The sequence below is a fragment of the Melospiza georgiana genome, chromosome 5, assembly GCF_028018845.1.
Source record: "Melospiza georgiana isolate bMelGeo1 chromosome 5, bMelGeo1.pri, whole genome shotgun sequence".
NCBI classification, from domain to species: Eukaryota; Metazoa; Chordata; class Aves; order Passeriformes; family Passerellidae; genus Melospiza; species Melospiza georgiana.
The window spans coordinates 20,180,653-20,207,226 of record NC_080434.1 but is presented as its reverse complement, the minus strand read 5'-3'; the positions used below and the strand labels follow the sequence as shown (position 1 = coordinate 20,207,226).

The following is a 26,574-nucleotide window of genomic DNA, read 5'->3' as shown; positions in this document are numbered from 1 at the left end:
TTTTAAGTTATGGATATTAAATGGAGCAGAAAATCTTTGGGTATTGAGCAGGGTACTACTAAGCAGCACAGAGCCCAAAGATGAACTTCATCCTCTCCTGGCAAATTTTAGACTATTGACTAAAATTATATTGTTTCCACAAAATGAGAACAACACTTCAGTGGGCACAAAGAATAAGTTTTGTCCATCCAGAAACAATGTTTCTATTTCAGCATGCCCTGAAATTGTTTTTAAAACCCAACTTTTAAAAATACCAAGGATGGAAAAAATAAGTAGTATCTTGCAATCATCCACAGCCATTTGCCCAAAGCAACTCAGAGAGATTAATGTTGTAGTCTTTTACAATCACACATGAAAATTCAACCATCCTGCCAGATCATTAGGATGCTAAAAAACAATTCAATTTATTTTGAATTTTGTCCCTGAGGTCATACTTTTCAGCTTCATCAACTGCTAGGACAACAAAAAAAACCCACACTCCTGGGAGACTGAGCATTCCCCTATTGCCATAGGAATCCAGAATCCAGTGAGTTAAATAGAAATTACAAATTCCAAGATATTTACTGTACATCTAGAACCCAATCTCTGTTCTGACCCAAGAGACAATAGCAGAGTGTTGCACCTGGAAGACTTATTTTTGTAAAAATACTCTGAACTTTCCAGTGCTTTCTGAAGTATTGTTATGGTAAAACAAAACTAAGGATATCCAGAATTTCTGACTGCCTGAAATATCTTCTGATGCGAACCATCTAATCATTCCTCCCTGAAAATCATGGTTTCTTTGTTAAAATAAAAGGGTTAAAACCAGAATGATGAACACCTATAGTGTTCCGCTTATGTAGTTGTGCTGCCATTACTTATTTAACCAGGATTTTTTGCAGGATTTGGGAGAAATAATATTGCAAGTACACCTGACCAAACCCCATGTTTTTCAAAAATCATGTTACTAGCACTTGATTTTGACAAAAGAGCTTCTTGGTTTCTCCCCTACTCTGCTGTAGGCAGATTAAGATGATCAGAAGGAAGAAAAGATAAGTGTCAACCTGACATCATCTTTCTAAACAGACAGCAAATCATTGTACTCCTGACCATGCTAGAGAAGGATTTCCTTCTGCATTTCTCACTCCAGCCACGTTACTCTTTTCATCCAGATCACAACCTCCAAAACCACTCTTTCATCCTGCAATTTCCTCTTCAGCTTTCCCTCTGTTTATCATCTCTTTTTAGAATGCACATTTCAAACAGATCCAGGATGTACCCCAGGTCTAAAATGATGAAAGAGGCATAGGTAGAGCACTGAGAAGAAAAGGTCAGAAAAAACAGATTTCTCCCCTGGATCTATGTCCTTGAAACCCATAGACCGTACCCTTTACCACCATTACACCTCCAAATTAAACTTGCCAGGTTCAAGCATGCCACCTACTTCTGAAGATCCCATGGTAGGTCCCGGTAGGCCTGGTAGCCTTTCTGGCCTCCAATGAAGGCTTGGCTAAAGTCTGGGCTGCGCAGAGAATGGTGCTGGAAAACGCAGGAGTCGCATTGACTGGTGTGACGGGAAGGGAAAGCTGTTGAATGAAGATCCTTCATTGAGGCACGGTTGGCGCAACACCCAGCACCCTGTGGGTTATTGCAAAATGAGGGAACGAACTTCAGAATAAAAACAAACAGAGGTAAGCATGGAGTTGATAAGGAGACTGCAACCTTCCGATCAGCTCCGCATCAAAGAGCTCCCCAGGCAGAGATGGAGTGAGCAGATAAACCGGCCCAAGCAAGAAGACTTGTTCTTCGCTACAGCGAAACAGGAAGTGCCTGAGATTTCCCTTTTCCAGCACTCCCTTTCTGTCCAGCTTGTATCCCTACTGCAGGCCTTGCCCTGAGTGGCTGCACCTTCTACCACATGCTCACTGTAAAACCCACAGCGGAGAGGCACCGCGCTGTCCGCAACACTAGGTCACTTGTCTTCTGAGAGAGCCACACAAAAACAAATATGGACATAAACAGCTTGGTCAGCCAAGCCTCATCTACCTCGGTGCTCACTCATCCACAGCTGTCCTGGACTCCCTTGGCATCAGGGACAAGACAACTATAAGTATCCAGCCTCCTAATTACATGTTAGTCATTTAATGGTTGGCATAACCCCGCCTGTGGAAAATGCTTACTCTGTGAAACGGGCCACCAATCTCCTTGGAATTCCCTTCTCCCAGCACAAACGTGATTCTTCAGAGCCATCTGGAAAGGGGAAAAAATGGAGATTCACCAGTGAGAAAATGTGCATTTACATCAAAACTCAAAAATCACAAACCAAAAAGTAAAATTACAAGAAAGCAAATCTGTTTTCTGCTGTTTGATGCACTTGCATTGCACGTGCCAAAAAGCGTGAAGCATTTGGTTTTCCCATGAAGTCTCAAGATTTCAGTTATTTTTGTTGGCACATTCACTCTGTTCCAGAAACAGCCTCAGCATAAAGGGAGAGGAAGAAAGAAAAAAGACAAGAGGAAAATTTGATGAAAATTTTACCAAAACATACCAAGTCGTTTTCCATCTTTCCCCAAAGTTATCCATTCACAGGCATTTCAGTGCAATTGTAGGAGAATCTGGGCAGGCCCTTTTGAGGACAGTGGGAAGAGCTGAACACATCTGCTGTTTCTGCAACACTGATTTCTTCATTTGTTTTGATCAATAAATTGGGTTTTTTGGCTTTTCCGAGCTCCCTGTGGAAAGGGCATTGTCGCAGTTGCCTGCCTCACCTGAGGCTTTACTGACTGAGGACACAGGTACCTGTCAAGCATTATTATTATCCCTGGGTTGCACCTTCCATTCCCGACCACCCACCCTCTTATTTTCTTTTTCAAAATCAGTAAAACTCAGAAAAGATTGTACACAAAGGACTCCCTGCTCCACCCAGAAACACACATATCCCCACAGGAAATCAAGTACTTGATGGAGTGATGGAGATTGATTGATTCCTCCTTCAATACGTGAGTCAAGAAAATACCTTAGAATTCCTTGTTGGGGTCTTTTTCCTCCTATTTTTCCCCATTTGTTTGTTTTTGTATTTTCTTTTTTCTTTTTTATGCTGGGAAAAGGTAGCACTTGAAGTGCTTACCCTGTGAGATGCAGAAAACCCTGATGTGTGCAGAAGTTCAGTGGCAAACTCTGACCATCTGGATCAGGTAAAAATGTATTACAGGAGAAATAGTTTTTAGCAAACAGCTAGATTTTGAGATATCATTTACCTGAAATCTTGAGCCCTGAAACAAGGATGAAAAACATTCATTAGAATTGCAAAGGTTCTCAGGAAGAAGTGCCAGAAAAAAGGAATTGGACAACAGATGAATTAATTTCTGGTAGCTTTCAGATCACACTAGGACAGACTAATCCTATTGTTACTCCACAGTATGAATAACAAAGATATTCCTAAAAAATTATTTCATTTTCTTACAATCAAGAATATTTTGCAACCTGCCTAATAAAACTTTAAGTAGGTTGCCTTTGTTTGCAAATTAATTACACACTAAAATGAGCTGTCCTGCAAAACAGTGTGAAATAGGAAATACACTTGCTTCTTTCAGATGATGCAAAATCAATTTGCACATACCTGTGCCCCAGGAACAATGGTACAGACAGACCAAGAAAAGACAATAATTAAAAAATAATTTTACTCACAATAAATTATCAAGTTGCAAAGTGCTTGGTATTAGGGTGTCATTCAGTAAGCCAGGCAATTATTAACCTTTTTTGGTTAATACTAGGGAAGCAGTACAGAAACTAGCTATCAAGGCGTAGGGTGGAAATCCAAGAATGTGGGTGCACAGGATTTTGTGAATGAAAGTGTAAAAAGATGTAATGACCATTCTCTCTGTTTAACCCTGCAAAGTCAGCCCAGCCGGTCAGACAGACTGCTTGCCTAAGCAGGGTAATGACAGACTGCCCGGGTTTGTGTTTGCGCACTCACACAGCCTCACGGGCTCCAGAGACAAAGAACACCTTTAGAGAAGACCACTGGCCAGTCCTGTAGCAATAACATGTCTGGAATTTACAGGCAAAGATGTTTTGCATAACTGTCTACCAGTTCCTCAAGCCAGGCCGTGAGTTTCAGGCCAAAGACAGCAATCAATCGTTACTTTTAAACTGAGAAGTGAGTGCTCCTGTCAGTGATGTTTAACAGAACTGACAGAAGCTCTGTTGAACAGTCTGAATGTTTAACAACCTGAATTAATTAGAACTGCTCTGAACAGGGGGTTTGAAAAAATGACCTCTGTACATCCCTCCTAGTCTAAATTACTCTGTGATTCTCTATGAGCATCTGACAAGACCAAACTGGTACACTACAAGGAAATCCTTCCCTTGGACAAGCTCACTCTTTTTTCCATCTGCACACCTGGACAGCTCAGTTATGGCTTCAGGCCTCCTCCTCCTCCTGAAAAACACAAAAATATCTTGCATTTGGCCTACAAAAATCAGCAGAAGCTCTAAATGATCTGCATTTCATAATACTTTTTCATTTTAGCTGTGGACATGCTGCACAGCTTTACTCTTTTGACCAAAGAAGGTCACCAGTTTATTATCCTATGCTACATGAAATTGCAGCCATGGCTTTTAATAACTGATGCAGTTGATAACTGATAAGCAGAAAAATCCATTAAAAAATGGACTTCTTCTCCAGAGCCAATGTGAGGGCCGAGAGAGAAGCCAGGGCCTTTATCTTGAGCCTTGAAAAGTCACTTGGGGGCAAGATTTTATAACATGTCCATGCGGCTTTGAGATACTGAACACATGGAGACTCTGGGATGCTGCAGCAATGGCCTGAAGCTCTGAAGTATGCTAGATCCTGCCCTGGCTGCTTTCCAAACAGTCCCTCTTTCCAGGCCCTTGTAACAGAAACTGCTACACCCGTCTGAGTTGCAGCCAGGGAGGCCAGCCCAGAATACCAGCAACGCCCTTCAACAACAGAAGTCCCCCAGTGCCAGAGTCATTGAAAACAAATTCAAAGCTCATCATCCTGTTTGAGGCAAAAAGGTGGCACACGTGTGCCTGCCCTCTGCAGCTGCTCAGACAGAGCTGCTGCTTGCTGCAGTGAAACAGAGCAGCCTGCATTTTCTTCTGTCAGGCTAACAAGCAACTCTCTACATCCAGGGCATGAATCCTTCTCTCCCTGTTAAGGCACACAGCATCTCCAAGGAGACAGGAGGTCTTCACATGACAGACTAGGCCTATAAAGAAACAGAGCCCTTTAAAATACAAATAAATCTTTCATAGGCACAGCTCCAATTGAAGAAAGGAAGATCAGCATTGTTTCACACACCTGAAGTGCTAGGGGGACTTACTGGGAGCACTTAGAGCTCTGCAGATGGCAGTACACACAAAACAAGGCTTTTCCTACATCTCTACATCCCCAGAAAATAGGTAGCTTGAATTTGATCTCATATTATTTGTCAGCAGCTAAGTTGCCTGGTAGAAGTCAAACAGTGTCTGTGATGCTTTCTGCCTGTTTCAGTTTACTCTGCAGCAGCATGCAAGATCCTACATGGCGTTCTTGTCAGCGGGTAGCTGATTTATCATACACTGCATTAGCCTTCAAGGCTTCATAGACTAAATTTGACATAATGAAAAAAATGTCTGAGACCTCCATGCTGCAGCTGTTTTGACTCTAGCTGTACTTTCAGCCACAGCTCAGGAGATCAGTCACTCTGATAGAAACATGCAGAGTACCAAATGAAGGTCCCACTTGGTTTGCTGCCTCCCTGTGAGACCTTCTGTCTGAGCTCTCTCTCAGGTAACTTGCTTCCTACTTAGATGGCACAGAATGGATTGTTTTCCCTTCCATGCATGCCCCGATGTTTCCATTGATTATTCAAAGGCAACAGTGCCAGGCAAGTTTGGGACAACAGCACTGTTATGGCATCTAAGGGTCAAGCATGAAAAGGACCTGGTGTCAGGCTGGCTACCAGAGCACCTGGCTGTCACAGACACAGCTGAGAGGGACAGTCAGCTCACCCCTTAGCCACGGCCATGTGCCTTTCCCTGAAGCTGCTAAGGCCCTTGGAGAGAACAGAATCACAGAGCAGCTGAGGCAGAAAGGGATCTCTGGAGATCATTTAGCCCAAAATCTCTACTCAAAACAAACATAGCTGGACGAGGGTGCTGAGGATCATGTCCAATTGTGTTTTGAGTATCTCCAAGGATGGAGACTCCATGACCTCCTGGTTCAAAGTTCAAATACTCTCACAGTAAATAAGTTTTTCTTCCATTTTCATCATGCTTTAGTATAGGAGACATCACTTGCTAGCATAGTCCCTCCATCTGGTCTGTCCGCTGGAGAAGGAATGTTGCTATCAGCAGCCCCCTTTGGTATGCAGGTCATCTGCTGGCCTGGAGAGCAGTGCCAGACTGTCTGAGTCACAGCTCCAAAGGCTGCAGGTGATCCCAAGAGCCTGGTGAAGGTCAGAGATGTGTGACAATTGCTGTTTGTTTGTATTGATTTGCAAATAACAATCTGTGGTTGAAACAGGCTCTGGATGCCAGGCTGGTGGCAAGTTCTTCCTCAAGTAAGGGACAGCCAGGTGGCACAACTGGAAGGTGGAAAGCACAGGCACAGAAAGGACAAACATCACATAGCAAGCACAACTCTGGTTTACTGCAGGGAGGAAGGAATTCATTAGCTAATCAAGTAAATTGGAGATAGGCCATGTATTTCTCAGACCTATGCGTGTTTATATAAAAGAAAGAGTTGCATTTTTTGGGTGACAAGTTCCTCAAATCTTTTTCTCTTTCTTAATTGAAACAATTTGTTTTGCACCTGAGAAAAAGCCACAAACAATGAATGGCAAACAAAATGTTCTTCAAAGGAAGTGTGATTTAAGAAAGGCTTCCATTAGATATAAAATTAAAGATAAAGCAGATTAACTGCCATTTGTTCTATTTGTTTCTGAAATCTTCTAACCACTTGAGTTTTGAAAAGTTTTCTTTGCAACAGTAATAGATCAGACACTCAGCAAGCTGAAATACTGACGGCTTTGTTCTATAGAAGGATGCTGTTTAGCCATGCATACAAAAGATCATAAAAATTATTCTTCTCTTCAGTTCTTCACTTCAAACCCTTTGACAGAAACTCCACCCACATAGCCAAATAAAACCACACCAGCTGAGCATATCTTTGGGCCATGGCACAGTTGCCAATGTAACCCAGTGCTCATAAATGCTGTCTGTGTTACATATACAACGCAGGCTCTGTCAGAAAATAAGCACAGACCTGTTTTCTAAGCCATAAAAATGTTTGTTAAAATTATGTCCTTTAAGAAATCTGTCTCTAACACTCCCTTTCTTGCACTGGACCCAGTAAAATGTGACAAAAGGGCTACTCTTCTTTCAAACAAATGGCCACCTTCCCATCTATTGCCAACATGGCATGTCCTATAATACTGCAATAAAGCTGTTGCTTTGAAACTCCTTTTTATACTCTTAAATAACCTCAAATTCCAAGTTCATCCTGCTGGCTGTTAGGTATTATAGACCAGGATTGATGAACTCCAGCATGTAGTTCCCTTCCAGCTCAGACCACAGTACAATTTGTACTAAGTTTCCCATTATGACAAGAAACGGACAAGAAGAAATCTGATCAGTGTCTTCAATTTACAAGAATCCTCAAGAACTCTCAATATGGGAGACCAAAACATGCTACTGCAAACCTCACTATCTTTATCCTACCAAGCTCTCAAAATTACTGCTGCTCTGCTATCTTGCTTGCAAGAAGGTTGACAAGCTCAGAAAACTGACCCACAATGCCAAAAATACCTGGTCATGTGCCTTCCCAGTCTACTCTTCCACAGGACAAAGCTCTGGCTTTGTTGCTGCAGATAAGCAGACAAAACCTGCTCAGCTCTTGCTCTCACAGCCACAATCTACTCTATTTAACACACTTACAGGGGAGAGAGGGACACCAAGCTTTCTGATGGAAGAAGCCTGAAACTCACACAGTGCTGCAGATACCTATGCTTAAAGCCTCCAGCTTTAAACAGCTGTAGCTTCCTCAGATTTTGCAAACAAACTGTGTAGCATCTCTTGATCTTCAAGGCAGCAGGAACACAGTGTCTTGTCCTCCAGCTCCTCTCTAGTGAACTGAAGCAGAGCACCACCAGGTGCCACAGTCCTAAGGCTCCTGTACAATACGATTCACCCTCTAGTGGATGACACAGGACCTGTTTACCTGCACATAAATTTGGGTAACCACTGGCCAGGTGGGTAAATTCTGTCCTAGTCTGGATGACATTTTGCTCATCTAACAGCTTCTAACAATCAAAAAAGCTAGATGATTAAGAGAACATAAAAGCCAGCACATAAATCCATGGTATAGAATCAGTGTAACATCCTAAAACAGAAGAACCTCCAACTTACAGTTGCTGTGATGCAGGAAATTAGTAAGTACATGAAACAGAAGGCAAATGTAACAGATTTTATTAAATTTACATATAAATTACATTCCTGTGTGTCATGCGTGATTGTATAGTTAGAAATATCCCATTCTGCCTCAAGTGAAGATGTTAATTCCTCTAAAAACATGGATGAGAGAAACTGCAGCTTGTATCTTCACACATTGGTGAAAATGCAGCTTCAAAGAAATGCAAGTCTGCTAACCATCTAAACCAAATAAAAAGTTTTGGCTTCAGTTTCCTTAATTTCCCCCATGAAAAGCCAGGCAAGGTTGACATCAGTGCAGTTTTGCCACAAGTAAGGGATTCAGGCCTATCATGTCCAACCACCAATATTCCCTTGGATGAAGCCTGTTCTTTCATATGCTCTTCTTGATTTTCCCCATTCGTACTGCTTTGCATCACCAAGAGGCCTCAGAGAATGTGAACTACATTGCTTCCAGAAGAAACTGAAACCAAAACTTCCAGGTTTTGGAAGGGAGAATATAAGGGAGAATCTCCACAAGGTAGTCCAAAATAAAAGCTTCCAAAACATACACCAACAGATGCCACATTCCTACTCCTTCATCCCTACTCCTCATGGCTGCACTGTGTTGGCACTCAGCAATAAGGGAAATTAGGTACTGTATCTCTACAAGTAGACCCTCAGAAATGGCAGTTCCTTAAGCAAATCACAACTTGAGTATTTAAGTTTTATTTTCACCACTTTGTAGAATGAGACTTACCCCAGCCCTTGAGACTGAGCTAAATCTTTAGGCTTTCTGATATAGTACCCAAAAGAAGCAAACCGGAAAGTTCACAGATGCAAAATGAATTTTTTTGGACATCTACTTATCTGCTTTGGGGAATCAGTGAGAAAGTTGATATTTGCAATCCTAAAAATGTGAAGTGTGCAAGTAACAATGAAATCCAGCAGATGGAGAAACCATTATGTCCTTTGAAAACCCAAGCCTAAAGTGGTTTTAAAACTGAAAATCCATAGTATTTTGTAATGATATTTATGAAGACAAGCATAAAATTTCATTCACCATTCTGGCAAGACAAGTGCTACAGCGAAGAAAAAAAATTCACATATATTTGTCATATTTTTAAGCTTCCTCTAACAAGCAATATATGTCAAAGACAAGTTCAGCTGAAGAGGCTGAAATGAAATTTGTTGGGCTTAGACCTATGGAACCAGTCTGACTGCATTTATTGCTATATTAATTAAATTAAATTAAATTAAATTAAATTAAATTAAATTAAATTAAATTAAATTAAATTAAACCACCAAGTTTGTTTCTGAAGCTCACAACATTCCACAAGAAAATTTCCTGGAGGGAAAAAAAAAATCCAGTGCCAGGTATAGAACAACAAGCATAGAACAACAGCTGCCGACCTTCTGTGGGCTTCCAACTATTCCAGTACCTCCAGTGAAGCTCTAGAAAAACTGTTCTCTGGACTGACAAACAGATCACAGGACATGTAATCAAAATACTTCTGTTATCACTGCTCTGGAGGGATCACTGCTCTATTTGGGCAGCACTGGCAGCAAGCTGCACACTCAGAGGGGATCCCTGAGCTGCCATTGACTTTGCCAGCTGACTGTGCTCAACTGGAATGACACTCTGATCACAAGACTGTAACTACTGAGGGCTTGTTTTCCCTGGCCCTTCTAACTAAGAGCATACTGAAAGCCTGCTGTTTGCCTTTTCTAGCCTGGCAGAAGGTTCTTGCTTGCTTGGCATGCTGGACCAGCTCTGAATCTTGGCGGTGTGGCCAGCATCTCCTCTCCCGAGTCCTTTCCCTTCTGACCACAGAGGGAGAAAAGAGCAGTTCAGTGGCTCATTATCCAGCAATTAAGTCCACACCACTTGCTGTTGTTAGGATCAGGTTCCACATGAAGTTGGAAAGCTTGCAAACACACCAAGGAGAGCATCCCCACCAAGAATACATGTGTTCTGCTGTTGGGTTGTAGAAAGCATTGGATATCTACCTGACAGAAGGTAGATATGTTTCTGCCCAGGCTCACAGAAACATGGGCTCCTGAAAACATGAAGCCAGAGAGAAAATGAGGTTTGTGTGGCTGAGACCAAATGAGTCAGCTACAGTCTGGCAATGCAACACAGGCAATTCTTAGTTCCTTTGAGAAGAGAGAGCTCTGTACATAAGATTTCTGGGTCTGTCAGAAGTTCTGTCCTGCTCTGAAGAACAGGGATATTTCCATTGCAATGCAAAAGCTTTTTATTTTTTTATAGGAGATAGCTAAAAATGCACATATAAAACTATAAAGACTTGAGAACAGCATTCATAAGAATGAGAAGATTGAGAAGTTTTTTTTTGACGAAGGTCATACTAAGATTGTTTCAACCATCCATCCTGCACAAAAGGCAAAGGACTTTTATTCAGAAAAATACAGTCTGGAAAGATAAAACTGGAAATTAATTCAGCCAAATATTGTGCTATGACAACAAATTGGTATGAACATAAGGTGGTTTTTGGTCTTAAGTCCAGCAATTACTCCCCTGGCAAATGCTGTGGTAGAGACTGTTTATATGAAACTATGAACAGGCATATGTTCACTTGTTCAAAGAAGGTGGAAACAAGCTGGTGTTTTCCACTAATTTCTTTCTCAGGCAAGGAAAAGTTCTCTATTCACTTAATTAACAGTCCAGTGTGATATTGGGAGCCAAGACTTCTCTAAGCCATCTTCCATTCTTCATTATATTTCAGTTCCTGGAATGATGCAGGAGAAAACTCAAGAATTCAGAAGTACTGCAGCTTTGGAGTCAGGGCCTGGATTGTAGCTTTTCTATGGATAGGCAGGGCCTTGTGAGCACACAGCAAATGGATGGGCCAGGTTTCAGTTATAGCTTGTCTTGGATGCTGGTAGATGATTGTTTGGGCTCAAACACTTTGCTCGAGTATAAAAGCTGGGGCCAAGACATGTGGCCATGTAGAAAAAAGGGTCAATATATTGCATACAGATGAAGGCAGTTGTCCCTCTGACAGACTACTTCCTGAACAAACAAATGTCACATGGATCAAGTCCATTCCTGTCTGGCTGTAGGCCAAATCAATTTCAAGTCCCAGACTGCTCCAAGCTTACAAGTACTTTATACACCACCACAAGCTAAGCCAGCAGCTGCTTAGAGGGCGACCACAGAGCAGGATGTGTCAGAGGAATAGCTGTACACAGCCCACAGAACTTAACCTGCTCCAGGTTTCAGATGCCCGTTTTGGACTGGATCCAGTTTCGATAGTAAGTCACTCGTGTGTATACTCCTGGTTTATTTGGCTTGCCACATTCATCTCCCCAGCTCACTATTCCCACAAGATACCAGATTCCTCTGGAATTTGCATGCACCAGTGGCCCACCAGAGTCACCCTAAGGAGAAAAATGTCAACAGACAGAAAAAAGTAAATAGCCATGAACTCAAATTCTCAAATTCTTCTGTTACAATTGGCAGGTATTTTTCTGTAGACCTCAGCTATAATTCAAGTTTCACACAGTTTACTGACAAGACAGAGGCTCACAGCCTATGTCTAATTCACACCCTCACATCTGCATTCTCTCACTTGTGCATTGTGTATAAACTTCATGCAAACTGAAGTGCAGACTCCAAAAAACTCATGCAAACTGAAGTACGTGAGCCTTGAAGCTCTTAATTTGTATCTATCAAGATATTGAAACTCATAAACTTAAGATTGCCCAAAGTACATTTTATTTCTAGAAAACATCACCTTCCAACCCACCTATTTCCTTTTTACTACTACCAATAAAGAGACTTACCTGGCAAGCATCCACCTGCCCTTCCAAGTATCCAGCACACAACATTCCAGCTGTTATCGCTCCACCGTACACTTCTCTCCTATTACAAACTGCAGTACTTATAATTCTCACTTCTGCTTGTCGAAGCTGATTAACACTGTAGCCTAGAAGGAGAAGTGGCATTAGCATTTGCAGACAAGGTAAGTAACATATAAAACTCAATGATTAGGAGTAGCAAATTTTTCCTGCCACTTTTCTGCCATCACAGGCAATTAAGGGAGCTACACAGAAAATGTCTCAGGATTAAGAAAGTTAATGCCCTCTACTGCCAAAGTCCTTCACTTGTTCCCAAACATAACTCCTATCCATCTTTAATCATCACCAGATGCTCTTTAGCATAATGGACAAATGGAATTTTGTACATATTTCAGTGCTGCATTCAACTATAGGCTACATGGTATGTCCTTGCTATCATAGAAAAGACCTATTTGGTTAACTGCAGCATAGCTTTGGGCAATCACTACACATCCCAAGGGTCTCCCATGAAACACAACCTATACAGGTCAGTGACTCTCACAAACAGGTTTATAGTCCCATCCTCTCTAACCTCAATGACACAGACTAATTTGAAAGAAGCTTACTCAAATCACTTGATGAGGCCTCACTTATGACCAAAGAGAGAAAAACTGATGAAAATTGTCATGGTGCCTCTGCAAAAAATCTGAATAGCGAAAGAACTGATGTCAGAGCTAAACCCAGAGGGACTGGAGAACTAAATGTATTCAACCAGTGCTGTGTGTACAGAAACTAAGAAAAGTTGCTCTTAAATCCTGTAAGACTAACCTTCAGGGTCTTCCCCCCATTTCTGATCCACTGACCAAGCCAGAAAAAAAAGCAGCCAACTAAGTCCAAAGGTATCTCACTGGGACATGCACCTATTAAACACCAAGTCTAAGGAATTCAAAATAAACAAAAAACCCCATAAAAATAACATCAGTCTTCTCAGGCACATGTGTGACAGGGCACAGGGAGGCAAGAGACACTCACCATCATTCTCCAAAGCTCCCCAGCCAGTGACAAAACAGGAAGCGTTGTCTGGGAAAACATGAGATGCTTCAGGAAGGCAGACACTGTGCACATCACTTGTGAACTCAATAGGAGAGGCAAGTTCCACAACAGCCACGTCATACTCGTGATCAAGGAGAACGCCACCATATCTCTCGTGAACAATAATTCTGCGGACTAATTTTTTCTGTTTTGGAGGTCTCAGCAGAATTCCAAAGCTGGCAGTCCACCTCCGAGGGTCTCTTACTCTGTGAGATGTTTGAGGTTATGCCAGAGCCACACAAAACAACATACTTAAGGAAGCTTAGGTCTCCATTTAAGCATCAAAAAGCAATGTGACCAGGCTTGCCAAAGGGGAAGAGTACAACTTCATGATCTTTCAGCAGATACAGATATTAGAGGGTCACAAAGGTCAGAGTACCCAAGAGTCCTAAAGAGGTGCTGATGACTTACTCTCTAAAGCAGTGGGCAGCAGTCACCAGCCAGGTGTTACTGATGATTGATGCCCCACAGCGATGGCTCCCATCGAGCTGAATGCTCCCCTGCCATGGCCATTCTCCCTCCGGTGCACGCTGCCCATCAGTTATTCTTTCCACTCCTGTGAAGGAGGATGCCTGTCTTCGTATTCCACAGCCTGTCAGAGAAAAGGCAGCTCTGCTTTAGCTGATTCAAGGCCCTCATGGCTGCAGGCACAGGTGTAACAGGGCAGGAGTCTCCATCAAGAGACAGCCTTCACCTAAAGCAGGGAACCCAAGTGCCATGGTCACAAGTGTCCCAAGATACATGCAGGGTAAACAAAGACATTTGGTAGAGGAGTCAGTACTTTTTCATTAAGCCAGTTTTCAGACACACAAGCCCATATGAATTCCCATGGGACCTGAAGGCTGTGTGTCTGAGATACTGAAAAAAAGGCAGTTTTTCAGGTCATCTACAGATCAGCCTTGGCAGCAGCAACAAAAAAATAGTGCCCTCTTCCCAACAATTTACTTACAGCCACTGTGCCAACAATCAGGTATTACCCAGCTGAAAAAAGTTAGATTCAAACCAGTTAATTCTCATAGGCAATTTGAAGAGGGAAAGCTTACATGCAAAGTTTTCAAAAGCATGCAGAGGACTGATGGAGAGCCCTGGGAGGTACTTAACACTGTCTGCCAGTTTCCAGAGGAGCTCTAAGACCTCAAGGGGGAGCACAACAGGAGGACTGAGAACTTGCCACTCTCCAAGGCCATGAGTGTGGACATGAGTGTGCTCGGAGTGTGGACAGCTCTTCTGCCTTTCCCACCCTCTTGTCTTTCCTTAAAGTTTAGGTCAGATCTGACAGACATCTACTGCCAAACTGTCCTTCAGGTAGGAGGGGGATGGAGGGAAAATGTTTTTTGAAGGATTCCAGCAAGAATCATGGCCCACAGCAAAACTGTAGTTCTTCTGCAAACTTGCCAATAGCAGCTCAGTATATGCCCCCACTTCCAACAACCAACATTAAAGCAAGTGCTTCCCACCACCAAGCCAGAATGCTTGATTCTACAAATGTAGAGAGCCAGCAAGACTGCAAGGAAATGAGCTGAAGTCTCCCCTGGCTCATGCACTGCCTACTGTTCTAGTATCTGCAACAAATTATATTTTCAACTTGTATCATGAAAGTATAAGGACTTTGTAAGCACAAAACCTCCAGCACTATGTCCTTTACTATAAAGTATTTGTACTTACAGTTGTTTAAAAGGTTATCTCCCTTTTCCTTGTTCAGTTCTGGAATAAAAAGCAAAGACCACAGTAAGTTTATCTCATATGCTATGTGATCCAGCCCAGACTCTCTCCCTGTACCCAGGATACAAAAATTAAATGGCTTGCATTGCTGCCTGGAGTGACAGTACAAGAAGTAGTAATTTGCTGTGTTGGAGAAATTTAGTTAAGCCTCTGTTCCTCACAGAAAGGCACAGGATGCACATTTCTTGCCTTAGCTCAGAGCTAACAAAAGCAGCAGATGACTGCAAGTGGGTCCCAGTTACATCTATGTACAATGTGCACAGCCACCAGCAAATGCCTACAGGCCTTTGTTCATGTTTCGTGTGGCAAGGTGGTCTGAAGGTAAACTGCAACACTTCTAATTTCTTTCCTACAAAAACCCCTCTGTCAGAGTCAGACAGCAATCCACAACAGATTCATGGGAAAGGACGACTGCCCAGTGACCCTCAGGATCTTGTTACAGACACTTGCAACAGAAATCTGTCAAACGACCAAGGCAGAGGATAGAGAAGGGAACCACCTCAGCCCTGCAATTTTAATAGCTTCAGGACTCTGCATTTCAGTGCCTGGTTATAAAGGTTCTTATTCCATTTACTGTATGTCCTAAAGTTGTTTGTGAACCCATGGTCATAAAGTTGGACCTTTTTTGATGAATTGAGGGGGACTATCTCATTCAACACAACCAGGTCACACAGGGAAAGTCTCTGATGTATGGAGAAGAGCTCACACTCATAAATCACTGCCAATAGGTTTTAGTTCTTTCCATGTTCTGTCTTCCAACTTCCCATGTTGTCAGCCAAACAGATAATTTTGAGAAGGCAAAAAAGAAAACAAGAATGGCCCATATTTGCATACTAAGGTGAAACTCATTATGTTGAGAACAGCAAAGTGTGAGTAACAAATTTTAAGCTGAAAACACAAACCTAAGGCACTTGCCTGTGAGTTTAATGGTAGACTGGTCAACATTCAGGAACGTCGAGATTGCTTTCAGCCTTCTGAGTAACACACGATTGACCTGACCCCGGGTCGTTGCTTCACTGTCAGCAGAGGGAAATTTAAATACCAGAACAACAGATGCAAGCACTCCAACAGGATCTGGGCTACAAACCAAAAAACAAATGGTGTAGTTCTCCTTGCCTACTAATGCTCCTGGTACTGCTTTGTACTGCCTGCCTTCTTTATATGAGAACAGGTCTGCTCTGCACAGATGCCCAGAACAAATTGTATGTCTGTGCTCAAGTAAAGAAAGATGATGACATGTCAGCAGGGAGCAAAAGCTTCTTGCTATGACAGTGATCAGAGGGAATCTGCTGGGAACAGTTAGGGAAAGGGTATTCAGTCTGCAGAAGTATAAAACCAAACTTCTCTTCCTTGCTGACCTCTAAGGGTAACTGAGTCTTCAGTGTTATGAACACTAGAGGACAGCAACAACCAGACAAGTCACCCTACTGGTGTAACCCAAGCAACCTGGAATGCTCCATATGGTCAACAGGTTGGAAGAAAATTTATTTAGCACATCTTTGCTTATTCCTGGCCTTCACATGACTTACCTTAGACTGACCACGTGGGACCTGATGTATCTTTTACTTAGAAAGGACCCCCTGAATACTTGAGACATCTGTTAAAAGAAAAGAGTGTGTTAAAATACACCTGCAATGAGTACATGCTTTTACAATATAACGTGTTTCTCACAAGCCTCTGAAACACATGAAAATGCCTTCAGATTTCCACCTCTACACCAAAGCTACCACTAAATTTCCATCAGGGAATGCAAATCCAAAATAAACACTGAGTTGGCTGATCACACTATCCATTCTGCTCTGTGCCTGCCAGTTCCACCACAGGGCTTGTGGAGCAGACACCTGTGCTTACCATCTGCATGTGCAAAGTCAGCTATGCATCTTTAACCCACAGCAGCAAGGTGTGTAAGATAAGGCCAGCCATGTAGGGATGAGGCACAATCACCTCTGACTCTATTTTCAATTACACATTTGCAGAACTCTTCAGCACAGGTCAGGTATAAGCAGAGAAGCTTTTAGTTTACCATGGTTTCGATATGTTCACTGATGTTCCTGAACTCCTCTGTAGTTTGCCTTTCATACTGAGGATTATACTTGACATTGGTGATTAGGAAAGATGCATTGTAATATCTGTCTTGATCTACAGAGGAGAAAAAGAAGGAAAGGTAGCTGGTCATCTTTAGTACAATTCAAAGATGCACAATATCTCACAGAATATGGCACAAGCAAGGGTCCCTGGCCCTGACAGTGATCCTGTAAACTGTGAAATTACAGCTTTAGCAGCACTTTGGTAAAAGGGGGTTCTGGATCATCCTGTTGCTCCTTGGACCATCTAGGGGCTCATTTCTTCTTTGAGGACCATCCCAAGGAGCTCCAAATTACACCCACTACAATATTGCCCTGGGGTCCATCTTCTGGTTGGCCTAAGGAAGACATAGCACAAGACAAAGGAGCTTTTCTGACTCAGTCACATCCACTCCTCCCCAGCTGCACTCTGTCACATTCCTGCCCCTCTGAAAGGCACGTGGGGCAGAGTTGTTTGCATCTGTTCAGTGGTTGGGTTAATTTTAAAATTACTGTTTTAAAACAGTTTAAAACACTGTTTCTTGGTTGTATGGCAGAGAGGGGCCTTGCAACACAGAGCTGGCAAAAAGCAAAGCTGAGCTGTAGCTCTGCCACTGCTCCTTCTGGTGTCCTAGTGTAAGCCGCAGCCTCATTGACTCTTGGTGAGCTGAGATGGCCACATGATTCATTCCATTCATGGAATGCAGAAAAGCATTTAAAAAACTCACACTGCTACCTCAGAGACTGGGAATGGAATGACTCAACTTCATTCATGAGGCAAGCGACTGGGAATGGAATTAATTGTCTTCAAGTCATAAGCCAAGATGGTTGAACTTGGTGATCTTAAAGATCTTTTCCAATTTTAATGATTCTATGATCTGCTGCTGAAACTAGGTTCTTGGCAACCAGAACTGAGTTCTGAGGTCTGAAAAGCCTAAAGCTCTGCCCTGTCTCTTTCTGGAATATTCTCAGCTAGAGGGGCCAGGTTGAGTTTCTGCAAAAACCCCATAAAAGATTAAGCTTACTATGCATAGCCTGAGGACTGGACACACCTCTGGCTTATACAAAAGACTGTTATCCTTTGGTCAGTCAGCGGAGACACTGGATACCAGTGGAAAAATCAGGGCAAGAAACAAAAGGAGGGTTAAAACTGAAATCCCTGCTTCAAGTAAAGCACACTTCAAGTATTCTTAGAGGTCTTCAGATCAATCTAGCTCTCAAATAGCATTTTGAAAGTTCTCATGTGAGTTTTATACCAGAGGAAAATTGCATGCCTAAATCATCAAGCAGGACCACAGTAGCAAGTGAAACACAACAGATTCCTGAAAGTTTGTCACAACAAAGTAGCAGGGCACTTACCATGGCACAAAAGAAATGTAATCAAGCCAATGATGAGGGCTAAGGCTACTATCACTGACACAACAATGACTGCAATCTTCCATGGCTCCAAGCGCCTTACTGCTCTGTCCATCTGGATCACTGCCTGCATTGAAGAAAACAATATGGAGAAATTCAACTCCAGTACAAAGACAATAATTCATCCAGAGTCTAATCATATCTGGCACAGCTTAGCTCAGCTGAAAAACCCTACAGAATGAGGTAGGTTGGGAAGGACCTCTGGACTCTGAGGGCCTGGCTGTTTAAACTAAGCCCCATTAAAGTCGATTGCTCCAGACCTTGTCCAGTCAAGATTTAGTATCTCAAAGGAGAAAGGTAACTCAGTCTCTCAAGATGTCTGGTCCAGTCACTGCCCATCCTCATGGCAAAAGCTTTTCCTTTATATTTAGTCAGAGTTTCCTGACTAACTTTGCCTCTGTTGCCTCACATACACACCAAGAAAAAGTTGTGCAGGAAATGCTAGTAGAGACAATTTGACTTCAAGAAATATTACACGGATTTCAGGTGCAGCCAGCTGCCCACACAGGTACTCAAACTGAACATAAATGTAATAATTCATGACTGATGAAATAACCTCTGCCCCAAGGATACTCTAGGCAACCAGAGATGCTACATAATACATAGCTTTGGTTATATTTAGTCAGTGTGAGTAGTAACAATTGTTGAGTCCCTGCAGGGTTTGGGGCTTACTGCTCCAAAGCCACACATGTGTTGAGAGCAACCACATCCTGTATCCTGCCAAACAATCTATAGAGAAAGAGGTACTTGTGTGTAAACATGACATGGCAACAATATCCTGTAGTAACTCTCTGAAAGCCAAGAGCAGACCTGTAAAATGTAGAGAACTTAATTCACACATGGACAGAGGTACAGAAGACTTTTTCCTCCACTTACATCCTCCAGTGCAGCATTAAGCAACAGAACATTAGGAAAACTGAGTTTTTGTGCATGCCCTCAGTAGCTTGATTGTAGGATGATGCAAAACCTTATGCACAATTATTAAAGATCCCAAATAATTCCACAGCACACTATGTGGTAATCGTCATGCCACATACTGAGTCCCTGCAACATGGTGTGCATTAGTACATGGTATCAGAATACCTGAGATAATCTCTCAGATATCCTGGAGAGACAAATGGCAGCAGCCAGCCCTCAGGAGGAGGACTGGCTGGCTACTCACCATGCTGCTTTAGACCCCCTGATCCATGTTGGTATTGCTGTGAACCAGACATACTAAACACTGTTTTCCCCTTCTCAGGTCTGTGACACAGCCATCTCTGAGCAAATCTGAGAAGATGCAGGCAGGAAGAGGAAGAAAGGCAGAGAAAATAAGTGTTTGCAGGTTTTCTGATGACAAGGTGGAAAAGAAGAAATCACAGTGAAAGCAGAGCAGGTTAACAGCAGGGGCTCCATCTCAGGAAATGCACTGAGTGGGCAGATGAGCAGCAAAGGTGAGGGTCTGGTGCACCAATCTAAGATAGCAAAAGGCAGTGAAGCGGTGAGAGAGGAGGATGGTGTTATACTGTCTGCTCTGATGGGAAGAAAACCAAGTAAAGCCACAAGCAGAAAATGGCAAGAAAAATAAATAGGAAAAAAAAAAAAAAAAAAACCAAACAAAAACACCCCCCAGACAGCACTACAGAGGAAGGAGATGAGAGATCTGCAAGCAAGCAAAGGTGTATTCAGCAAGAGACAGGGAAGTTGAAAGAAACTTAAAGTTTAATCTCCTCATATGACATCTTGGTTTTGGCCTGTGAGAGCACTAGCCAAATGGGCAAATTTTTTACCCATTCAAAGAGGTGGCACACGGGAAAGAAAATGTTAAAATAGAGAAGCTTCTGCCAGCATCACAACTGCAGGTAGTCACAAGCAGCAGCTTAGTGTTACCAAAATATACAGGACAGGTGACCAAGATCAAGTCTTCTGCTTCAGAGTCACATGCCATGGAGAAAGCCAGTACCTCTCCTTCTCTTGCTCCTACTTTAATGGGGCAAGTTCTGTTCCTGAAATGCACAGCCCAAGTTTTCTCCCACCAGACTGGCTCAGTTTCCTGATGTCAAGGCTGTAGGGCAGTTGATAGGAGTTGGAAAACCCAGGCTGGCCAAGATTACTCCTTTGCAATAAGCACATAGATAACACCCACCAGAACTCACCTGGCTTCACTGAGGCCTTGACTTCTCACCATCTAGACCTGCACTGTATACACTGTCCATCAGCTCTGGGAGTTCAGCAGAAAAAAAGATTCAGATAAAAACCTAAAACCAGTGGAACTGTTCTGCCTCAGTTTCTTCAATCTGCTGCAGCCTTCCATGGAACACTCCCATACCCATCTCACAGCATTTCCCAGTCCCAGGGAATTGCAACATACCTCATGGGCAGTCAATTATTACTTTTGAGGGCAAGCCTCTTGGCTAGTCAGAATAGCCCACTATGGCAACATGTCTCTGCCCCTCCTCAGTAGCCACATCTCATGCTTATAAGAGGCAGCTTTTGCATTTCACTTCGCTCTCCTCACTGGAGAGCTTGTGCTTCCAGCCTGAGCCCCTCCCATCCATCTCAATCTGACTGGTTCCCTGTCCTGCAGCTGTCCCCACTCCAAGGGCTTCCACTTGAATGGCAACTGGAGCACCATCCCTCCACTGCTCTTGGCACACAGAACACACAGCACAGCCCTGGCAGTGTATGGCTGACTCTGCAGATATTAAGGCAACGGCGCTCTTGGATCGTAACTGCTGCATTTTGTGAACTGTATCCAGACAGATTTCCTGAAAATGTGGGTTTATGCCAAAGCTACAAAATTTAAGATTAAAAAAACTGAGCATCTCCTTGTATGTGAGACTCATGCTCTCACAGGCAGCACTGTCCTTCCAGCCATCTGTCTCTATTTCCTTTTTGTGCAAATACCAGCTACAGCCACAAACACTGGCAGCACAGATCCCTTTCTCCTCCAATATTTCAGAACTGCTTGTTCTCCACAAGACTTGCAAAGGGAACAGAAACCTTAGGAAGTGCTGTAGTACTGAGGGAAATGTAAACATGGGAGATAAGGAATAGAACCCTACACCACTTCTGATACTGATTTCACTTAGTTTGTTTTTTAAGAAAAAGCTTTAAAGCATTCATATCTTAGAATCATAGAATGGTTTGTGTTGGAATGGACTCAAAATAATCTAGTTCCAGCACCCTTGCCAAGGGCAGGAACACTTAGCACTTGACAAGGCTGCTCAGAGCCCCACCCAGTGTGGCCATGAACACTTCCAGCCAGGGATGGGGCACCCACAACTTTTCTGGGAAACCTGTTCAAGTGTCTCACCACCTTCACAGTGAAGAATTTCTTCACAGTATCTTCCAGGAGTGTCCCCTTCTCCAGGCTGAACAGCCACAATTCTCTCAAGTCTGTCTTCACAGGAGAGCTGTTCCAGTGCTCTGACGATCTTCACAACCCTTCTCTGGCCTTGCTCCAAAAGGTCTGTGTCCTTCCAATGTTCAGCTTATTCAGAGCTGGATGAGTACTCCAGTACTCTGCAAGAGCAGAGTAGAATGACCTCCCCTCAAACTGCTGGCCAGTTCTTTCAATTCAGCCCAGCTCACAGTTGGCTTTCTGGGCTGTGAGTGCACATTTCTGGGCCCTGTTGAGCTTTTCATCCACCAACACCCACGAGGTGTCAACCCACATCCACATACAGGTAATTAATTTGTATATCGGACATACAAATTAAAGTGGAAATATCTCTTCAAAATCAAAATAGTTTCCTCCCTTTAGCAGGATGGTTTTGTCTTCCATCTTGCTAAGTAACAGAATAGGAAAAAAACCAAAATACTTTTGCAATGAAAGCAGCAAGACTCATCAATTCCCACAGTGTACAGTTACCAGTATCCTTCAACTGTAACGTCTGTGTGCAGGACCCGGCTCAGTAGCCCCCCATGTTTTGCTGTTTGGTTTTCTTTCTATTTTATCTCACAACTAGGCATGCCTAGCTTTGCTGAGACAGAGGCTAGGATGGTTATTGAGAGACAGTTCAGGTTATATCCACTCAATGCTTTTATTATGCATACACATTACACCTCCAAACAGCTCTTCACTCCCCTTGCCTTTTTTGCTATGGTGCCACAGAGGGCAGGACTACCAGAATAACCACCTTGACAGGGATTCCTGTGCTTGGGACATCCTGCTCCATAGTTATATAATTTAGTGGCAGGTGGATCCCCCTGTTTAGGAATTAGAGGTCTTCTCTGCACTCTAGTAACCAAGCAAATTCTGCTCCACCCAGCAACACTCAATGGCCAGAGAAACACTGATTCTCTGCAGTGCTGAGGAAGGCCTTCCACCATGGATACATCCTTTCTTTCTTCCTGTAGCAAAGAGACATTGCTTAACAGATCAGCATTCTCCTCAGAAGACCCCAAATAGCACAGCTGTCTGTGTGATGCCTTCTAGAGTCGGGTGTTTCACACAGCCTCATGTTTCTTGTTTCCTTGTATCACAGGCTTTGACTTTTTTTACTGCCCAAACTCCACTAAACTGCAAATTAACTCTTAGCAGGGCTGACAGGAATTCAGCATTCACCCTCTAGCATGAATGAGATAACTCAAATTCCACAGGAGCAGAGATCAGACCCAGACACCACTGGGAGCTCTCAAAGGCCAAGTCCTCACGGCTCTTAAAAATACCTCCTCGAGGTCTGGATCTGGCAGCTTTCAGTCTGCAGTGAATTAGTGAGAAGTTTCAAACCCAAGATCCTTTAGTTCAGTACAGACCTGCTTATCTTGGCACTACCATCGCGAACATTAAACCTCCTCCAGCAATCCGTGTTCTCATTTAAAATATGCGTCATTCCCAAGGGGCCCAAGATAATCCATGAAGACAGCAGCATCTCTCAAGTTCATATAACAGCTAATCCAGGTTGGGAAGAGCAAAATATTAAATCTCCTAGCTTACACACCTTGGCTCTGAGACAAAGACTGTGATCCCTAAAAAGTTATTCTGTACTGAAAAAAAATCCAAATGAATTATTTTGAAAATAGATATATTTTAATTTAATTAAGTATTTAAAATGCACTAAAGTTGTGTTTGGAAAGAGATATATTAATTTAAACCTCGATACAAGATATTTTAATAAGTGAAATACAGCAAGAAATAAAAGCAACATTAATAGTTATTGACATATTATGAAGAAGAGTTATACCAAAATTTTACAGAGCTAAAATTAGTCTTCCTTGTGAAACCAAGGAGAAAGCACATAGGATTTCAGGTTGGATTTCTGATTAGCCCCAGATGAATCCTTTACCTTTGAATTTGGAACCCAAAAGTGAAAGACAAGCACAATACACAGGTGACAAGCTGGTTTGGCTGTACCAAACTTCCAAAAAGGTTACTATATTCATTCACAATGCAAGTGATGCAAGTTCAGCTCCCACCTCTGCCTGACAGGGTTGGATTCACTATATTGAGATTACCCATCTTTTCTGGTTGATAACACACCTTACTGTGTCATCAAAAGCTTCAGCAAGAGCAATACCAGCAAACTGATCAGAATGCATCTGTTCAGAGAAGAAAAGAAAGTGCAACTTTATCATGTGGCCCTAGTCACCGAATTTCTGGATAAGCAGGGAACAGCCACCCTGTTCTGCTTTACAGATCTGCCCTTGATATTTTTTGACTTCTTAAGCTAAGACCTCATAGCATCCCCAACTAGATTTGCTCTTAGATTAATTCAAACCATGTTTTCTTGTACCAGCTCTTTACTGAAAGTGTTTTGCCACGTTCCAGGGAGAAAAAAGCATGCAACCTCTTCTATGTGATCTGCTGTGGTCTTCCTTTGTTGTTTTTGTTTGGTTTTTTTTATACCCCTGCCAACTGATAATCCACTATTCTCAGAAGAGCCAGTGGCAGAGTTTGGGTGGCACATCTGATGGGGAGGGTCTCTCCACTTTTATAGTCATGACCAGTTTTCCCAGTCAATAGATTCAGGTACATGCCTACAATCACTCTTCCTAGAAATAGGACCTTTCACAAGACAACTGAACAGACTGATCTGCTGGCCGGGTGAGCGTGATTTAAAAATCCAGACTAGGTCCCTGGAACTTTCTACCTTGGCAGGGTGGTTGGGAATGGCAGAAAATGGGATACATCTGGCTTACTGTAGGAGGCCTATAGAAAAAGCACAGGGCCACAAAGCAAGACTTGCTAATTTCACTCCCACATTTACCACAAGCAATCACACCAACCTAGCACTTCCCCTGTGCTCTTGTGGCGTACTCAGGACACGCACTTCTAAAAGAATGGGACAACAACCTCAGCTGCTTTGAGAACTGAAGCAGAAGAATCTGGTGCCTGCCTAAGTACTGCCAGACCCTTGTTTGGATGAGGTCAGTTACCTGCCAGCCTCAATTGCTCAATCTTTGATATCTCCTAAAGCATTCTGATACAATGAAAGACTTCCAAACATCGAAGGTATCTGCTGAGGGAAATGAAGTGTGCGTTTTTCGATGCGTCATACTAAATCAGCTTGATCTCCCCACACCCTTGAACAGCCCACAAAAACAGTAGGTGCTGCATGCCACCCCTCTGCAGTCAGATAAGGCATCAGTAATGTATTTGCCACTTACTAATTGAGCTCCTCCCCTTAACCATCCAATTTTACCAAGGTCTTGCTGCTTCTCCAGAGCACACTTCAGCTGGGTAAAGACAACGGCTCCAGCTCCTGTCATTTGCTTCAAGATTCAAGGGCAGCAGTCAGTCTTTGGGATATCTTAACTGAGAGCTTCCCATCAACTATATCTATGATGCCAAAATGCTGCTCATACAGGCTTCCCTGGTTATCCAATCAGCACAAAAGGTTTCCTATTCCTTACTCTCTCATCCATTTTGCACACAACTGTTCAGAAGTTTTGAACTCTTTATTTGTTGGGATAGAGGTAGCCTCCTATACCACTACAACAGTCTGTGGGATGTAACTAATGCCAAGGACTGAGATATCCTTTACCACTTATTTGTCTTTCTACAGCTGACTGCCACAGCCAATCTCTTGGGACTCTCATGTTCTGAAACAAGTTTTAGCAGAAGTAGGAGGACTACTCAGTACATAAAGACTTAAAATTTGCATGAACACTGAGAGATCATCTCAGTGTAAAGAAAATGTTAACTACATGGCCACTGACTGCAATCAGTTTAGGATAAATTTCTGTAACTTTAAAATCGTTACCTCTCAGATTTCCCCTTCCAGCAGTGTTTGGTCATAGACAACATAGACAAATATCTTGCTCTGTTAGTTTAGCAGTCACAGATGATAGCAGTAGACCTCTGCTTTCCAGCCCTCAAAAACAGTTCTGCCTGCCTCCTTTTGTTCTTCTTTGATTTCTTGAAATCTACTCCAAAAGCAAGACACCACACAAGCAGGTACAGTCTCTCTGGCTTTTCAGTTTGATTTTCGTTCCAAGGCAGGGTGGGTGAAATGGTCAGGTGCCAGATTTGGTTTCCAAGCTGATTCTGCACAGAATAACACTTCACTGGCTGCATACAAAGCCCATTAAAACAATCAAAAGCACAAGAAGCTACTTTTACCAACCGTCCTCTGCTCGTCCTCTCGTCCAGCAGTTGTGCCTACAACACATTCTAACTGCGCTAGCGCAAATGGTTGGTCAGTCACTGCAGCGTGAGATGACTCTCACCTGCCCTCCACATAGGCCACCTTGACTTGCCATACTGTGCTGTAGATGAGCTGGAGAATTCACAAAAACATGCATTTTGGGTGAGGAGAAAGGCTGAAATATCAGAAGGATTACTGATGCAAGAAAGGCAGATCAAAACAGAAGCAAGCTCAGCACTAGTGCCACTCTCCCCACACCCTCGGTCGAAGCTCTAACTGCCCTATAAATCTACACACAATGTAGCCATGCTGCCCAAAATACCAAGAAGCAAGCCAGAAGCTCGTGGCACTCACCTTTGTGTACCACTAAGAGGTCAGCAAGAAGTCTTCTCTCTGGGAAGAGCTCTCTCCACTGTCCCGAGCACCACAACACACTGTGCAGCATCTCAGCATAGACTTGAGGCTTTATCTCCTGAATTAAGAAAGAAAGGAGTCATAGGCAAGTCAGAACAAAC

The 26,574-nt window shown here is 42.9% G+C and overlaps 2 protein-coding genes across 2 annotated transcripts in view; both read right to left on the bottom strand.

The window, feature by feature from the left end:
* LOC131083815 (transmembrane protease serine 11E-like) overlaps positions 1–1,587 on the bottom strand; it is a 39,550-nt gene extending 37,963 nt beyond the window's left edge. Inside the window, exon 1 of the mRNA XM_058024785.1 lies at positions 1,424–1,587. Coding sequence (XP_057880768.1) covers positions 1,424–1,587 — 164 coding nt within the window. The remainder of the gene's footprint in view (positions 1–1,423) is intronic.
* Positions 1,588–11,634: 10,047 nt separating this feature from the next.
* TMPRSS11E (transmembrane serine protease 11E) lies at positions 11,635–19,719 on the bottom strand. The gene is made up of 10 exons (XM_058024722.1): positions 19,651–19,719; positions 18,432–18,555; positions 17,033–17,148; positions 16,539–16,606; positions 15,925–16,088; positions 14,953–14,991; positions 13,699–13,879; positions 13,228–13,493; positions 12,202–12,344; positions 11,635–11,796 (listed from the first exon to the last, which is right to left on the bottom strand). The coding sequence occupies exons 1-10, from the start codon at positions 19,651–19,653 to the stop codon at positions 11,635–11,637; spliced, it is 1,266 nt and encodes a 421-aa protein (XP_057880705.1). The 5' UTR covers positions 19,654–19,719.
* Between the last annotated feature and the right edge of the window lie 6,855 nt (positions 19,720–26,574).

Excerpts from the sequence above, each read along its gene's own strand:
- TMPRSS11E (XM_058024722.1), bottom strand. Across the intron at positions 16,607-17,032 it reads GTGAACATATCGAAACCATG|ATGTCTCAAGTATTCAGGGG; the intron begins GTAAACTAAAAG and ends TTCTTTTAACAG. Across the intron at positions 13,494-13,698 it reads GCTGCCCACTGCTTTAGAGA|AGTAAGAGACCCTCGGAGGT; the intron begins GTAAGTCATCAG and ends AACATCTCACAG.